General features: G+C 55.2%; 1 protein-coding gene across 3 annotated transcripts in view; it reads left to right on the top strand.

The window, feature by feature from the left end:
• SETDB1 (SET domain bifurcated histone lysine methyltransferase 1) overlaps positions 1 to 17,619 on the top strand; it is a 75,982-nt gene that overhangs the window by 7,376 nt on the left and 50,987 nt on the right. For 2 of the 3 annotated variants that reach the window (XM_077319992.1, XM_077319977.1), the window contains exons 1-7: positions 1,608 to 1,750; positions 2,127 to 2,160; positions 3,506 to 3,731; positions 5,554 to 5,714; positions 14,173 to 14,210; positions 15,907 to 15,994; positions 17,560 to 17,619. The exon at positions 17,560 to 17,619 is cut by the window's right edge and continues 69 nt beyond it. In XM_077319992.1, coding sequence (XP_077176107.1) covers positions 2,154 to 2,160; positions 3,506 to 3,731; positions 5,554 to 5,714; positions 14,173 to 14,210; positions 15,907 to 15,994; positions 17,560 to 17,619 — 580 coding nt within the window. In that variant the 5' untranslated portion in view covers positions 1,608 to 1,750; positions 2,127 to 2,153. Of the gene's footprint in view, positions 1 to 1,607; positions 1,751 to 2,126; positions 2,161 to 3,505; positions 3,732 to 5,553; positions 5,715 to 14,172; positions 14,211 to 15,906; positions 15,995 to 17,559 lie in introns of those variants that run through there. The other variant, XM_077319981.1, reaches the window with a different exon arrangement.

The following is a 17,619-nucleotide window of genomic DNA, read 5'->3' as shown; positions in this document are numbered from 1 at the left end:
TGCTGGAGAAGACTCTTGCGAGTCCCTTGGACTGCAAGGCGAACAAACCGGCTAGTCCAAGAGAAGATCAGCCCTGCCTGCTCCTTAGAAGGCCAGATCCTGAAGATGAAGCTCAAATACTTTGGCCACCTCATGAGAAGGAAGGACTCCCTGGAGAAGATCCTGATGCTTGGAGCGATCGAGGGCAAAAGAAGAAGGGGACGACAGAGAATGAGGTGGCTGGATGGAGTCACTGAAGCACTTAAATGGACCCCGGGGAAGGGTAGAGGACAGGAAGGCCTGGAGGATCATTGTCCATGGGGTCGCAATGGGCTGGACACGACTTCGCAACTAACAACAAAAATTTCTTGTTTTTTTTCAAGCTACCAGCACCCTACCTGGCCCCAAGAACACCTAGCTACAGTGATCCAGGCACCTCTAGGCTGGAATTCTGCAACTTGTTCTATGTCGGCTTGCCGTAATCCCTGATCCAGAAACTCCAACCGGAACAGAATGCAGCAGCCGGGGTTCTAATGGAAACAACCTGGAGGGCCCGCATTCGTCCAACTCTCCAACAGCCGCACCGGCTGCTAGATGACTACCGGATTAGGCTTAAGGTTCCTGCCATGACCTTCAAGGCCATATGCGGTCTGGGCCCTGAATACCTGAGAAACTGCCTATACTCTATAGAGCAGGGGTAGTCAACCTGTGGTCCTCCAGATGTGCATGGACTACAATTCCCATGAGCCCCTGCCGATGGCTGCTGGCAGGGGCTCATGGGAATTGTAGTCCATGAACATCTGGAGGACCACAGGTTGACTACCTGTGCTATAGAGACTGTTACTTCCACTAACAACAACAAGCTGGTGATCCCCGGCCGCAGAGAAACTGGCCTGACCTCGGCCAGGGCCAGAGCCTTCTGTGTCCTGGCCCCCACCTGGTGGAAGGAGCTCCCAGGTGACATCAGGCCCTGTCGGAACTAAAACACTTCCGCAGGGCTTGCAAAGAGGGGCTCTTCCACCAGGCGGGTGAACACATCCCACTGGAGGCAAGTGAATACATCCCAACCTGCACTCACAAGAGGGAGCAGGAAAATGGGGTGCATGGGGGAATGTTGATTTTAGTCAACCTTTTCTATGTCTCACAAGTTCCTATTGTTTAAAAATCTTATACATAGTCAAGCCAAGACGCGTATTCGCAATGGGTTGTTTTCCATGAAAGCTCCATTGCAAACCGCCTGAGCGGCATATAAATATCAGAGCAACAACAAAGTATTGAAACGCAGCACGCACCCGAGAGCCAGAATTAGGGCGCATGAGAACTGCAGGGGTGGGGTCCCCGCTGCAGGGTCTCGATGGCATCACTTTAATAGGCGAAATTTCAAACCCGGGGGTGAAAAAATCAGTTCAGACGGCGAGATGCCGGCCCTTTAAATCCCCCGCCCACAGGGCATGCGCGCGCCGAACCCATCTCGAGCAACCTCGCTCTCCCCCAGAGCGCATGCAGGCTAATGCTTCTGTTTTCGGAAGCGCATGCGCCCAGAAAGCCTGCGGTATCGAGGATACTTCGCCCGCGCTCTCGCGGGTGCGCATGCGCTTAACGGAACAGAAAAAAAGACCCTCCTACCTTCAAGCACGTGAGAGGCCGTTTCCGCCGGAAACACGCTAGGACGACTTCCGGTTTTTGTCCCACCCATCACCCTTCCCCTTTTTCTGGCTCAATTGATTTTGGGGGGAAATTATTCCCCCCCCTTCCCCCACTCGGGGGAGAGGTGAGGCTTGGGGTGGGGGGTGGGGGGAAGCTGGGAAACTCTGCTCCTAGGGTTGCCAACCTCCAGGTGGGGCCAGGAGCTCTCCTGGAATGTGAACTGACCTTCATTGCAGCTTTGAGGGGAGGATCTCAGCTGAGCCCCCCCCCCAATTTCCACGCATTTCCTAAACTGGAGCAAAAGGTTGAGGGAGGGGGCGCAGGGAGGGACATGCCACAATTTGCCTCTCTAGGAAGTCCCCCGCATCTTTGTGGTGGTGCCATAGAAATCAGGGGGTTCCTAGACTGCTGAGACGTGACATCCGCATGCAGCCAGATGTGATGTGCTGACACTTGGCTCCACCCACCCACCCTCTTTGTTTTTGCTCTTGTTCTCGCAGGATCGAAGGCAGCACCTACCTCCGAAGATGAATGGTGAGAGGAAAGGAAGGGAAGGGGGGAACCGGGCGTGAGACCTCTTAGGAGGTGGGGCCAAGAGGGTAATGCTTTTTTGGGGGGTGAGGTTGTGTCTGTGGGATGGGAAATAATGTAGACTTGGCAGAAGTGAATTGTGTGCTGGGGGGCGGCGGGGATGTGCATGCCTAGGAAGAAGACCGGAATGTTGAAATAGTTTTTCATAAGTACAGCAGAACTGTGGGGGGTGCTGCCTTGGTGGCTGGATGGGGCGGGGGGGGGGGGGGGGAAGGATGTTAAAATGTTTGGTTTCTTCATGGTGAACAGTGTGTGTGTGTGGAGAGTACCTGCTATAAGACTGTTCATTCAGTGCCTTGGGGGCCAGCAAAATGCTTGCTGGGTTCCAGGCGGGTGTGGAGATCTGGAATGCTAGAGGTTGCTACTCAATCACTGGATGAATGAAAGGTTGTGTGATTGTGGTCCAGCAGCACCTTAAGGACATTAGTGGCAGGATAGGAAGTTTCCTACATCACTGCTCAATTCTTCAGGTGGCACTAGAACGGGAGTCCGTCCTTTTATCTTGGAGAGAGGAGTGATTTTGGATGCCGAATGACATAATTGCTATATACAGAGGCTTGAAGCTTAAGACTGATTTTATCTGGAATATTAATCAATTGTGATTCTAATTGATGATATTATGCAACTATATTGTAGTGTTTATTTTTTATATATTGTGGTTACCCACCCTGAACCTTCAGGAAAGGGCAGGTTATAAATGATGATGTTGATGATGACATATCCCCCTGGACTGAATTGAGACCTTGGTTTCCTGTCTCATTACTGCCCCTCTGCATATCACACCCTATCTAATCACGTCTGCCGCTGTCATTCACCTGCTATTGTCATTTGCCTGCTTCTAACATTCGACATCTGAAGTCACTCCACTCTCCGGGCTGTGTGACAGATGGACCCGTTCTAGCTGTATCGAAAGTGAGCAATGACTCATGAAAGCTTACCCCCTGCCATGAATTTTGTTAGATTTGAAGGTGCTCCTGGACTCTGGCTCTTTTCTATTCTTGCTCTTTTCCCACTACTACATGCCCACCCATCTTGATCTATTTGAAGAAGAGAGCAGTGACTCAAAAGCTCCTTCCTTGCCACAATTTTTGTTCATTTTTAAGGGGCTCCTGGACTCTGGCTCTTTTCTGCTACTGCAGATAGACTCACATGGCCACCCATCCTGATCTTTCTGAAGTAGTGAGCTATGACTCCTTCCCTGCCACAAATGTTACTAGTCTTGAAGGTGCTCCTGGACTCTGGCTCTTTTCTAATGCTACAGACCCCCCTCCCTTGTTCCCCATTGCAGTTTCTGCCGCCATGGCAGACTCCCAGGACATGCTGGAGCTGCAGCGCGAGGTGACGGAGGAGCTGGGCATCTCCATGGAGGAGATCCGGCAGTTCATCGATGAGGAGCTGGAGAAGTCGGAGCGGGTCCGGCGGCGGAAGGAGGAGCTGAAGCACCTGGAGGAGTACGTGAAGCAGAAGGAGGACGAAGTGGCTCTTGTGGACCAGCTCCTGGAAAACGCCGTGAAGTAAGCAGCAGGCTGTGAGCGCCATGCCCCTTCGCGAACAAGGCCTAAAAAGTGTCTTGTGGCAGTTTGTGTAAAAGATCAATATCCTTCCTTTCCCAAGGTGACTTACAAAGGCACACCTTTCTGTGCGTGTGTGTGTTTGCAGAGAGGGGTGGTCTTTTAATTAATTCATTAATTTGTTTATTTAGATTTTTATACCGCCCTTCCCTATGGCTCTGGGTGGTTAACAGAAAACATTTAAGAACATTTACATGGAACAGTATCATCAGTATCAATATAACATAGAATTATAGAATCATAGAGTTGGAAGGGGCCATACAGGCCATCTAGTCCAACCCCCTGCTCAACGCAGGATTAGCCCTAAGCATCCTAAAGCATCCAAGAAAAGTGTGTATCCAACCTTTGCTTGAAGACTGCCAGTGAGGGGGAGCTCACCACCTCCTTAGGCAGCCTATTCCACTGCTGAACTACTCTGACTGTGAAACATTTTTTTCCCGATATCTAGCCTATATCGTTGTACTTGTAGTTTAAACCCATTACTGCGTGTCCTCTCCTCTGCAGCCAGCAGAAACAGCATCCTGCCCTCCTCCAAGTGACAACCTTTCAAATACTTAAAGAGGGCTATCATGTCCCCTCTATATTATAACAATGTAACAACAATAACATACCAACTAGAACTAGAACAGTATTTCGACAACAATAACTTTGACACACCCTTGGTAGGTTCGATCTCTCAGTCTGGGGAGCGGGGGGACCTGTAGATGTTATGGGTCAGTCGGCCCCACCAAATGCCTGGTGGAAGAGCTCCTTTTTGCAGGTCCTGCGGAATTGTGGAAGTCTTGGCAGGGCCCTGATCTCTTTGGGATCTCATTCCACCAGGTGGGAGCCAGGACTGAAAAGGCCCTGGCCCTTGTTGAGGTCCAACGTGCCTCTTTAGGGCCAGGGATCACCAGCCAGTTGGAAGTGGCGGAGCGTAGAGCTCTTCTGGGGGTATTAATCTGCCTAATAGTAATCTAATAGTAAATAAATAGTAAATCACTCCTTGTCTATGGAGGCGCAGGTCACAAAAGTAGCCCAGCTGCAGTTACCTGAAACCCTTTCTCCTTTATAAAAAATTTAAAATTGTATGCCATCCAATGCCTTACAAATTGCCTTTTTCCATTTTATTAACAAGAATGATATGGATGTTAAAGACAATTCACCAGCCTAGTTTATAATAAAATGGCATTGCACCAATGGGATGAAATTAATTCAGAAAAAATTCCGTCTAAACATCCGGAAGAGGTTCCTGACAGAGCGGTTCTTCAGTGGAACAGGCTTCCTCGGGAGGTTTTTAAACAGGCTGGAGAGCCATCTGACGGAGAGGCTGATTCTGTGAAGGTTCAAGGGTGACAGTGGATGAGCGACAGGGTTGTGGGTGTCCTGCATAGTGCAGGGGGTTGGACTAGATGACCCAGGAGATCCCTTCCAACTCTGTTATTCTCTGATTCTAAATTCCACCTAACCCTCTGGAAGAAGTTCCTGGCAGTCAGACCGGTTTCTCAGTGGAACAGGCTTCCTCGGGAGGTGGTGGGTTCTCCACCTTTGGACATTTTTAAGCAGAGGCTGGAGAGCCATCTGACGGAGAGGCTGATTCTGTGAAGGTTCAAGCGGGTGACAGTGGGTGAGCGAGAGGGTTGTGAGTGTCCTGCATAGTGCAGGGGGTTGGACTGGATGATCCTGGAGGTTCTACTGCACAAGGCAGGAACGCACAATGACGTGCCCAGCCACAGTGACCCCACAGTGACATCAGGTCTCTGACTCTGAGTCTCTTACTCCGCAGAGCCGTTGACAAATGTGAAGTGCTGGTGAAGGATGTCTACGCCAACCTGGGCCTGGAGTACTGCGAAACAGCCTCGGAAGAAGACGATGCGTCCTCCAAGCCGATGGAAGTGATCGAGATCCCCGATGAAGAAGACGACGACGTCATGAGCGTGGATTCTGGTGAGTAGTTCTGCAAGATCTGGGCCAGTGTTATTTCGACCCCTGTGGCGGCCCAGAAGTTACGCTTGGGGAATTTGCAAGCAGGGAGCAATGTTCAGTTGAGTGACTCTAGCCACTAGGTATACTGCCTCTGGATATTGAGGCTGAAGCCGTCTCAGATTTTATTGCGCTTTATTACTTTTCGTACTTGGGGGTCAACAATGGGAGGGATTGTGGAGTTCCAGCCCTGCTGGTGGAGCTTCCAAGGACATGCTTTAGGATCCTGCGTTGAGCAGAGGGTTGGACTAGATGGCCTGTATGGCCCTTTCCAACTCTATGATTCTGTGATTCTATGACATGCAAGTTTTGGCCACTGTGTGACCCAGTGTTGGGCTGAACGGGCCACTGGCTTGAACCAACATGGCTTCTCATAGGTTCTTGCATCTGGGGCAGTGTCTTCTTGTTGCTTGGAGGACAGGAATGTGAGGTTTTCTGGAGTCCTGGCCCCACTGGTGGACCTCCTGATGGCTTCTGTGTTTTGGCCACTGGTGACGCAAGTGTGTTGGCCTGGATGGGCCATTGGCCTCCTCCAAGGTGGCTTCTCTTACGTTCTTATGTCTGAGGCAGAGATGTTCTGCAGTCTTGGAGTTTGGGGGAAAACAGTGGGAGGGTTTCTGGAGTTCTGGCCCAGCTGGTGGACCCCCTGTTAGTTCTTGGGTTTTGGTCCCAGTGTGACACAAAATGTTGGACTGGAGGAGCCATTGGCCTGACCCAGCATGGCTTCTCCAATGTTCGTACGTTCTTATTGAGGATTGTGGTCGACTTATTTCCTTTCTGTTTATTGATAGTTCTAATTAGAGATTTTAAATTAGAGAGCCAGTTTGGTGTAGTGGTTAGGAGTGTGGACTTCTAATCTGGCATGCCGGGTTCGATTCCGCACTCCCCCACATACATCCAGCTGGGTGACCTTGGGCTCGCCACGGCACTGATAAAACTGTTCTGACTGGGCAGTGATATCAGGGCTCTCTCAGCCTCACCCACCCCACAGGGTGTCTGTTGTGGGGAGAAGAAAGGTAAGGCGATTGGAAGCCCCTTTGAGCCTCCTTCGGGCAGGGAAAAGCGGCATATAAGAACCAACTCTTCTTCTTCAGTAATCTCAGGGCTCTCTCAGCCTCACCCACCCCACAGGGTGTCTGTTGTGGGGAGAGGAATGGGAAGGCGACTGTAAGCCGCTTTGAGACTCCTTTGGGGAGAGAAAAGCGGCATATAAGAACCAACTCTTCTTCTTCTTCTTCTTCTTCTTCTTCTAAATGTTCACATTTTGTATTCTTTAGAATTGTTGTTTTATTTATATTGTTTTTATCGGGGTTTAAAAAAAACAAACAATGGCTTTATATTCATTGTGATTGGCCTTGAGTTCCGCAGAGGAGAAGGACGTTTAATGGGATCAGAGTTATGACCACTGCGCTGTCTTTGTGATGGAATTTGTTAAGCTGGGAAGATTTTATTGGGGTTTTAACTGTGTTTTGATGTTTTTATGATGTAAACCGGCTGCGAGCCCATTTGGGGGGCAGCGGTCTATAAATCAAATAATAAATAAATAAAATATTAATGAACATCTTAAATATATGCCGTAGATAAAGAATTATAATTTATATCCGGTTGCATCCTTAATTTTTAAAAATGTGGCCCTGTTCTCCAAACTACAGAACACAATCCTAAAACATTAGAAAGTGCAAAAATACCTTACAGGAGAGTCCTGGCTCAGTGTCAGGCAGGAGGTCCCCAGTTCAATCCCAGGCAGCATCTCCAACTAAAAAGGACCAGGCAGGAGCAGATGGGGAAGACCTTTCTCTGCCTGAGACCCTGGAGAGCCCTGGGGAGGGGCCAGAGCTCAGGGGCAGAGCCTCTGCTTGGCAGGCAGGAGGTCCCCGGTTCAATCCGAGGCAGCATCTCCAGCTGAAAGGACCAGGCAGGAGGGGATGGGGAAGACCTTTCTCTGCCTGGGACCCTGGAGAGCCCTGGGGAGGGGCCAGAGATCAGGGGCAGAGCCTCTGCTGGGCAGGCAGGTGGTCCCCGGTTCAATCCCAGGCAGCATCTCCAGCTGAAAGGACCAGGCAGGAGGGGATGGGGAAGACCTTTCTCTGCCTGAGACCCTGGAGAGCCCTGGGGAGGGGCCAGAGCTCAGGCGCAGAGCCTCTGCTGGGCAGGCAGGAGGTCCCCGGTTCAATCCCCGGCAGCATCTCCAGCTGAAAGGACCAGGCAGGAGCGGATGGGGAAGACCTTTCTCTGCCTGAGACCCTGGAGAGCCCTGGGGAGGGGCCAGAGCTCAGGGGCAGAGCCTCTGCTGGGCAGGCAGGAGGTCCCCAGTTCAATCCCAGGCAGCATCTCCAGCTGAAAGGACCAGGCAGGAGGGGATGGGGAAGACCTTTCTCTGCCTGAGACCCTGGAGAGCCCTGGGGAGGGGCCATAGCTCAGGGGCAGAGCCTCTGCTGGGCAGGCAGGAAGTCCCCAGTTCAATCCCAGGCAGCATCTCCAGCTGGAAGGACCAGGCAGGAGGTGATGGGGAAGACCTTTATCTGCCTGAGTCCCTGGAGAGCCCTGGGGAGGGGCCATAGCTCAGGGGCAGAGCCTCTGCTGGGCAGGCAGGAAGTCCCCGGTTCAATCCCAGGCAGCATCTCCAGCTGAAAGGACCAGGCAGGAGGGGATGGGGAAGACCTTTATCTGCCTGAGTCCCTGGAGAGCCCTGGGGAGGGGCCATAGCTCAGGGGCAGAGCCTCTGCTGGGCAGGCAGGAGGTCCCCGGTTCAATCCCCGGCAGCATCTCCAGCTGAAAGGACCAGGCAGGAGGGGATGGGGAAGACCTTTCTCTGCCTGAGACCCTGGAGAGCCCTGGGGAGGGGCCAGAGATCAGCGGCAGAGCCTCTACTTGGCAGGCAGGAGGTCCCCGGTTCAATCCCAGGCAGCATCTCCAGATGAAAGGACCAGGCAGGAGGGGATGGGGAAGACCTTTCTCTGCCTGAGACCCTGGAGAGCCCTGGGGAGCGGCCAGAGCTCAGGGGCAGAGCCTCTACTTGGCAGGCAGGAGGTCCCCGGTTCAATGCCAGGCAGCATCTCCAGCTGAAAGGACCAGGCAGGAGGGGATGGGGAAGACCTTTCTCTGCCTGAGACCCTGGAGAGCCCTGGGGAGGGGCCAGAGCTCAGGGGCAGAGCCTCTACTTGGCAGGCAGGAGGTCCCCGGTTCAATCCCAGGCAGCATCTCCAGCTGAAAGGACCAGGCAGGAGGGGATGGGGAAGACCTTTCTCTGCCTGATACCTTGGAGAGCCCTGGGGAGGGGCCAGAGCTCAGGGGCAGAGCCTCTGCTGGGCAGGCAGGAGGTCCCCGGTTCAATCCCAGGCAGCATCTCCAGCTGAAAGGACCAGGCAGGAGGGGATGGGGAAGACCTTTCTCTGCCTGATACCTTGGAGAGCCCTGGGGAGGGGCCAGAGCTCAGGGGCAGAGCCTCTGCTTGGCAGGCAGGAGGTCCCCGGTTCAATCCCAGGCAGCATCTCCAGCTGAAAGGACCAGGCAGGAGGGGATGGGGAAGACCTTTCTCTGCCTGAGACCCTGGAGAGCCCTGGGGAGGGGCCAGAGCTCAGGGGCAGAGCCTCTGCTGGGCAGGCAGGAGGTCCCCGGTTCAATCCCAGGCAGCATCTCCAGCTGAAAGGACCAGGCAGGAGGGGATGGGGAAGACCTTTCTCTGCCTGAGACCCTGGAGAGCCCTGGGGAGGGGCCAGAGCTCAGGGGCAGAGCCTCTGCTGGGCAGGCAGGAGGTCCCCGCTTCAATCCCAGGCAGCATCTCCAGCTGAAAGGACCAGGCAGGAGGGGATGGGGAAGAGCTTTCTCTGCCTGAGACCCTGCAGAGCCCTGCGGAGGGGCCAGACCTCAGGGGCAGAGCCTCTGCTGGGCAGGCAGGAAGTCCCCGGTTCAATCCCAGGCAGCATCTCCAGCTGAAAGGACCAGGCAGGAGGGGATAGGGAAGACCATTCTCTGCCTGAGACCCTGCAGAGCCCTGGGGAGGGGCCAGAGCTCAGGGGCAGAGCCTCTGCTGGGCAGGCAGCAGGTCCCCGGTTCAATCCCAGGCAGCATCTCCAGCTGAAAGGACCAGGCAGGAGCAGATGGGGAAGACCTTTCTCTGCCTGAGACCCTGGAGAGCCCTGGGGAGGGGCCAGAGCTCAGGGGCAGAGCCTCTGCTGGGCAGGCAGGAGGTCCCCGGTTCAATCCCAGGCAGCATCTCCAGCTGAAAGGACCAGGCAGGAGCAGATGGGGAAGACCTTTCTCTGCCTGAGACCCTGCAGAGCCCTGGGGAGGGGCCAGAGCTCAGGGGCAGAGCCTCTGCTGGGCAGGCAGCAGGTCCCCGGTTCAATCCCAGGCAGCATCTCCAGCTGAAAGGACCAGGCAGGAGCAGATGGGGAAGACCTTTCTCTGCCTGAGACCCTGGAGAGCCCTGGGGAGGGGCCAGAGCTCAGGGGCAGAGCCTCTGCTGGGCAGGCAGCAGGTCCCCTGTTCAATCCCAGGCAGCATCTCCAGCTGAAAGGACCAGGCAGGAGCAGATGGGGAAGACCTTTCTCTGCCTGAGACCCTGGAGAGCCCAGGGGAGGGGCCAGAGCTCAGGGGCAGAGCCTCTGCTGGGCAGGCAGCAGGTCCCCGGTTCAATCCCAGGCAGCATCTCCAACTAAAAAGGACCAGGCAGGAGGGGATGGGGAAGACCTTTCTCCGCCTGAGACCCTGGAGAGCCCTGGGGAGGGGCCAGAGCTCAGGGGCAGAGCCTCGGCTGGGCAGGCAGGAAGTCCCCGGTTCAATCCCAGGCAGCATCTCCAGCTGGAAGGACCAGGCAGGAGGGGATGGGGAAGACCTTTATCTGCCTGAGACCCTGGAGAGCCCTGGGGAGGGGCCATAGCTCAGGGGCAGAGCCTCTGCTGGGCAGGCAGGAAGTCCCCAGTTCAATCCCAGGCAGCATCTCCAGCTGAAAGGACCAGGCAGGAGGGGATGGGGAAGACCTTTCTCTGCCTGATACCTTGGAGAGCCCTGGGGAGGGGCCAGAGCTCAGGGGCAGAGCCTCTGCTTGGCAGGCAGGAGGTCCCCGGTTCAATCCCAGGCAGCATCTCCAGCTGAAAGGACCAGGCAGGAGGGGATGGGGAAGACCTTTCTCTGCCTGAGACCCTGGAGAGCCCTGGGGAGGGGCCAGAGCTCAGGGGCAGAGCCTCTGCTGGGCAGGCAGGAGGTCCCCGGTTCAATCCCAGGCAGCATCTCCAGCTGAAAGGACCAGGCAGGAGGGGATGGGGAAGACCTTTCTCTGCCTGAGACCCTGGAGAGCCCTGGGGAGGGGCCAGAGCTCAGGGGCAGAGCCTCTGCTGGGCAGGCAGGAGGTCCCCGCTTCAATCCCAGGCAGCATCTCCAGCTGAAAGGACCAGGCAGGAGGGGATGGGGAAGAGCTTTCTCTGCCTGAGACCCTGCAGAGCCCTGGGGAGGGGCCAGACCTCAGGGGCAGAGCCTCTGCTGGGCAGGCAGGAAGTCCCCGGTTCAATCCCAGGCAGCATCTCCAGCTGAAAGGACCAGGCAGGAGGGGATAGGGAAGACCATTCTCTGCCTGAGACCCTGCAGAGCCCTGGGGAGGGGCCAGAGCTCAGGGGCAGAGCCTCTGCTGGGCAGGCAGCAGGTCCCCGGTTCAATCCCAGGCAGCATCTCCAGCTGAAAGGACCAGGCAGGAGCAGATGGGGAAGACCTTTCTCTGCCTGAGACCCTGGAGAGCCCTGGGGAGGGGCCAGAGCTCAGGGGCAGAGCCTCTGCTGGGCAGGCAGGAGGTCCCCGGTTCAATCCCAGGCAGCATCTCCAGCTGAAAGGACCAGGCAGGAGCAGATGGGGAAGACCTTTCTCTGCCTGAGACCCTGCAGAGCCCTGGGGAGGGGCCAGAGCTCAGGGGCAGAGCCTCTGCTGGGCAGGCAGCAGGTCCCCGGTTCAATCCCAGGCAGCATCTCCAGCTGAAAGGACCAGGCAGGAGCAGATGGGGAAGACCTTTCTCTGCCTGAGACCCTGGAGAGCCCTGGGGAGGGGCCAGAGCTCAGGGGCAGAGCCTCTGCTGGGCAGGCAGCAGGTCCCCTGTTCAATCCCAGGCAGCATCTCCAGCTGAAAGGACCAGGCAGGAGCAGATGGGGAAGACCTTTCTCTGCCTGAGACCCTGGAGAGCCCTGGGGAGGGGCCAGAGCTCAGGGGCAGAGCCTCTGCTGGGCAGGCAGCAGGTCCCCGGTTCAATCCCAGGCAGCATCTCCAACTAAAAAGGACCAGGCAGGAGGGGATGGGGAAGACCTTTCTCCGCCTGAGACCCTGGAGAGCCCTGGGGAGGGGCCAGAGCTCAGGGGCAGAGCCTCGGCTGGGCAGGCAGGAAGTCCCCGGTTCAATCCCAGGCAGCATCTCCAGCTGGAAGGACCAGGCAGGAGGGGATGGGGAAGACCTTTATCTGCCTGAGTCCCTGGAGAGCCCTTGGGGGGGGCCACAGCTCAGGGGCGCAGCCTCTGCTGGGCAGTCAGGAGGTCACCGGTTCAATCCCAGGCAGCATCTCCAGCTGAAAGGACCAGGCAGGAGGGGATGGGGAAGACCTTTCTCTGCCTGAGACCCTGGAGAGCCCTGGGGAGGGGCCAGAGCTCAGGGGCAGAGCCTCTGCTGGGCAGGCAGGAGGTCCCCGGTTCAATCCCAGGCAGCATCTCCAGCTGAAAGGACCAGGCAGGAGGGGATGGGGAAGACCTTTCTCTGCCTGAGACCCTGGAGAGCCCTGGGGAGGGGCCAGAGCTCAGGGGCAGAGCCTCTGCTGGGCAGTCAGGAGGTCCCCGGTTCAATCCCAGGCAGCATCTCCAGCTGAAAGGACCAGGCAGGAGGGGATGGGGAAGACCTTTCTCTGCCTGAGACCCTGGAGAGCCCTGGGGAGGGGCCAGAGCTCAGGGGCAGAGCCTCTGCTTGGCAGGCAGGAGATCCCCGGTTCAATCCCAGGCAGCATCTCCAGCTGAAAGGACCAGGCAGGAGGGGATGGGGAAGACCTTTCCCTGCCTGAGACCCTGGAGAGCCCTGGGGAGGGGCCAGAGCTCAGGGGCAGAGCCTCTGCTGGGCAGGCAGGAGGTCCCCGGTTCAATCCCAGGCAGCATCTCCAGCTGAAAGGACCAGGCAGGAGGGGATGGGGAAGACCTTTCTCTGCCTGATACCTTGGAGAGCCCTGGGGAGGGGCCAGAGCTCAGGGGCAGAGCCTCTGCTGGGCAGGCAGGAGGTCCCCGGTTCAATCCCAGGCAGCATCTCCAGCTGGAAGGACCAGGCAGGAGGGGATGGGGAAGACCTTTCTCTGCCTGAGACCCTGGAGAGCCCTGGGGAGGGGCCAGAGCTCAGGGGCAGAGCCTCTGCTGGGCAGGCAGGAGGTCCCCGGTTCAATCCCAGGCAGCATCTCCAGCTGAAAGGACCAGGCAGGAGGGGATGGGGAAGACCTTTCTCTGCCTGATACCTTGGAGAGCCCTGGGGAGGGGCCAGAGCTCAGGGGCAGAGCCTCTGCTGGGCAGGCAGGAGGTCCCCGGTTCAATCCCAGGCAGCATCTCCAGCTGGAAGGACCAGGCAGGAGGGGATGGGGAAGACCTTTCTCTGCCTGAGACCCTGGAGAGCCCTGGGGAGGGGCCAGAGCTCAGGGGCAGAGCCTCTGCTGGGCAGGCAGGAGGTCCCCGGTTCAATCCCTGGCAGCATCTCCTGCTGAAACTACCAGGCAGGAGGGGATGGGAGCGACTGCCAGTCTGAGTAGACAATACCAGCTTGGATGGACTGATGGTCTGATTTAGTATAAGACCGTTTCATGGTTTCCTGTGAGCCAGGAGCCAGGGTCAAAAATAATTTTTTAAATAAGAAACATTAATTGTAAACATTTCATGAATCCAAGGGATGATGGTGGGAGGAAAGCCCTGGGGGTGGGGCGGAAAATCTGCCTAGTTCCAAGAAAACTGACAAATTGTAGGAAGGGACTTCTGTAATCCAGAAAAGTGAGATTTAGATTTATTTTTGATTTCTGCGGCCTCATATCTGCTGTTATTTAGGGGGTTTGAACCCAGAACTATACCCACCACACCCTGCTGTTTTATGTGAGAGCCAGCTTGGTGTAGTGGTTAGGTAGCCTCTAATCTGGGGAGTCTGGTTTGATTCCCCACTCCTCCACATGCAGCCAGCTGTGTGACCCTGGGCCAGTCCCAGTTCTCTGAGAGCTCTGTCAGCCCCGCGTGCCTCACGTTGTGGGGGGAGGGAGAGAAGGTGATAGACAGCCGCTTTGAGACTCCTTTGGGTTGTGAAACCCAGCTTACAAACTAACAGCTCTTATTTTTAACATTATTTTTACAATTGTTGAAGGAAGCCAGACTCTGAAATTGTGTGTGCGTAGAATTACATAGATGTGGTGACATTTTCTCCCTCTTAATTACAGGTGACACAAGCAACAAAACTGCAAAGGACCAATCTCTGGTGAGTGGAGGTGTACTCAGTCGGCCCAGTAACCTGGTGGTTGTCCAAACCTCTCATAGAATAGAATCATAGAGTTGGAAGGGACCTCCTGTGTCATCTAGTCCAACCCCCTGCACTGTGCAGGACACTCACAACCCTATCACTCATCCACTGTCCCCTACCACCCCCTTGAACCTTCACAGAATCATAGAGTTGAAGGGACCTCCTGGGTCATCTAGTCCAACCCCCTGCACTACACAGGACACTCACAACCCTCTTGCTCATCCACTGTCACCTGCCACCCCCTTGAGCCTTCACAGAATCAGCCTCTCCGTCAGATGGCTCTGCAGCCTCTTTAAAAAAAATTTCCAAAGATGGAGAACCCACCAACTCCCGAGGAAGTCTGTTCCACTGAGGAACTCTGAAATAGACTTTTATCGGGAAACTTTGCCTGCTCTGTCTCCTTTTCTGCAGATAAAAGCAAGAATCCAGCAGCACCTTAAGGACTAACCCAATTTGTGGCAGGGGAGGGGCTTTTGGGAGTCACTGCTCGCCTCTTCAGATGGGTGTCCGTGGGAGTCTTGTCTGTAGCTGGAGAAAAGAGCCAGAGTCCAGGAACGTCTTCAAGATTAACACAATTTGTGGCAGGAAAAGAAATTTCAGGAGTAACTGACATAGTTCAGATGTGTGTCTGTCCTTCTATCACTCCATCCTCGAAGGTATAAGGACAGATAAACTCACAGTCTAGCTGCATCTGAAGAATTGAGCCGTGATTCACGAAATCTCGTCCCCTGCCACAAACTTTGTTAGCCTTTCAGGTGCTCCTGGACTCTGGCTCTTTTCTCCTGCTATAGACAGGCCAGCACTCATAGTGAGCTTTCCTGTTTGTGTCCTTTTGGCCCCTTTACTTTTATACCCCTGCCTGTGCACATGTCCCACCCCACGTCACGAACCGCAGGCCGGTCCGGCTGACCAGGAGAGACCCCCTCGTAGAGAACTGCTCCGTACACATGCGGTGCAAAGAAATCAGTCTTTATTGAAGGGTTCCACGAGGTGAAGCATGGCAAGTACAGGAACATTGACAGAGACAAGCACAGATGGCCCCCTTGGGTCCATCTATAGGGGGGTAGTTTAAGCAGGGAAAATAGTTCCCGTAGAAGAGGCTTTTGATCTAAAAGGTGAAAATCTAGGAGACATCCAGTCTGCTTTCTCTGCCGTTCCTGGCAGTAAATTTCCAACCCCCACAATGTGAACCAAGGAGGAGGATAGATAAGGGAGAGCTCTTCGTAACGGGGAGAGTCTCTAAAGCAGGGGTAGTCAAACTGCGGCCCTCCAGATGTCCATGGACTACAATTCCCAGAAGCCCCTGCCAGCATTCGCTGGCAGGGGCTCCTGGGAATTGTAGTATATGGACATCTGGAGGGCCGCAGTTTGACTACCCCTGCGAGGTTATAAACCGTGGGAGGGAGGAGGGGAGGGAAGGTACAGAAAAAGGAAAGGGACTTTGGGGTTAGGGAGGAGGGCAGACCCCACAGGCCCGTTGAACTTCTAAGTTAACACTCCCGAGGGGACTGGGAGGGCGATCATGACATCCCAGGACAGATTTCACACCTCCAAGGAAGGCCATTCTCATTCACGCTCTCTGAGGTCACAAAGCCATGTGCTTTAAGCCTTTAAGGCTAAGCCTCATGGTCCCTTCTTTGTTCTCTCCCCGTAGCTTCGAGAAGCCATGGCAGCCATGCGAAAGTCGGCTCAGGACGTGCAGAAGTTTATGGATGCGGTGAACAAAAAGTCCGGCAGTCTGGGTATTTCTTTGGAATATTTCTTGGCCCTGTCTTCTCGGTCCCCGTCGAGGTGGATTATAATTAAGAGACGCCAAAATTTAAAAATGTTTGGATAGAGCTGGCATTAAAACTGGCATTAAAATAAAACACAAGGGAAGCCGTGTTGGATCAGGCCCGCGGCCTCTCCGGTTCAGTACTCTGGACCACACAGTGGCCAAAGCTCAGGGGAGGTCCACCAGCAGGGCCAGGACTCCAGGAGCCCCCCCACTCTTGCCCCCCAAGCACCAAGAATTCAGGGCATCCCTGCCCCAGACGTAAGAACATCAGAAAAGCCATGTTGGACCATGCCAATAACCCATCCAGCTGAACACTGCGTCACACAGTGGCCAAAACCCAGGGGCCATCAGGAGGTCCACCAGCAGGGCCAGGACTCCAGAAGCCCTCCCACTCTTGCCCCCCCCCCCCCAAGCACCAAGAATTCAGGGCATCCCTGCCCCAGACATAAGAACATCAGAGAAGCCATGTTGGACCATGCCAATGACCCATCCAGCTGAACACTGTGTCACACAGTGGTCAAAGTTCAGGGGCCATCAGGAGGTCCACCAGCAGGGCCAGAACTCCAGAAGCCCTCCCACTGCAGCCCCCCAAGCACCAAGAAGACAGAACATCCCTATCCCAGTCAGAGCGTTTCCTCCCCACAACAGGCACCCCATGAAGTATATGGGGCTGAGAGAGCTCTGACAGAACTGCTCTGTGAGAACAGCTCTACCAGGACCATGACTAGCCCAAGGTCACCCCGCTGTCTGCGTTTGGAGGAGGGGGAATCGAATCCGGCTCACCTGATTAGAATCCGCTGCCCTTCATCATATACCGAATCCCGAACTGGTCTACCTATGAGATCATCGTTGGTATAGTTAGCGAGTTAACGCTGACGCAGGAACCGTTATGGAAATGTGATAGGAGATGTTATAGACCCCGTTAAAGGTAAAGGTAAAGGTATCCCCTGTGCAAGCACCGGGTCATGTCTGACCCTTGGGGTGACGCCCTCCAGCGTTTTCATGGCAGACTCAATACGGGGTGGTTTGCCAGTGCCTTCCCCAGTCATGACCGTTTACCCCCTAGCAAGCTGGGTCCTCATTTTACCGGCCTCGGAAGGATGGAAGGCTGAGTCAACCTTGAGCCGGCTGCTGGGATTGAACTCCCAGCCTCATGGGCAGAGCTTTCAGACTGCTGCCTTACCACTCTGCGCCACAAGAGGCTCTTATAGACCCCGTTAGCACCAGTTAAACCTACAGCTCCTGTTCTTTACTCGATGTCATGAATCAGGCTGTACTCCCCCCATGTTGTACGTGAGTCAGAAGGGAGGGCGGCCTAGAAATATAAGACAGGAAACCAGCCAATCAAACCAACCACTACGCTAAGCTGCCCGTGTCTCCTACACCTAACCGTTTGCAAAAGAACTAGGCCACTAGGAGCGGCAGGGCACAGGTGCGGGTGAGGAGGCGTCTGTGAGGATGTGGGGCTGGAGGGGTCCCTCTTGAAAACCAGCCCTCTTCGCTGGGGCCTGATTTGAACTCCCCTGACAGGATCCCAGCAGCTCAGCCCCGGGTGCGAAATCACCCAAGACGGAGACCTGACAGTGGGCG

The sequence above is a fragment of the Paroedura picta genome, chromosome 1 (genome assembly GCF_049243985.1).
Source record: "Paroedura picta isolate Pp20150507F chromosome 1, Ppicta_v3.0, whole genome shotgun sequence".
Classification (NCBI taxonomy): Eukaryota; Metazoa; Chordata; class Lepidosauria; order Squamata; family Gekkonidae; genus Paroedura; species Paroedura picta.
The sequence above is the reverse complement of the archived record's forward strand: the minus strand, read 5'-3'. Positions and strand labels throughout refer to the sequence as shown.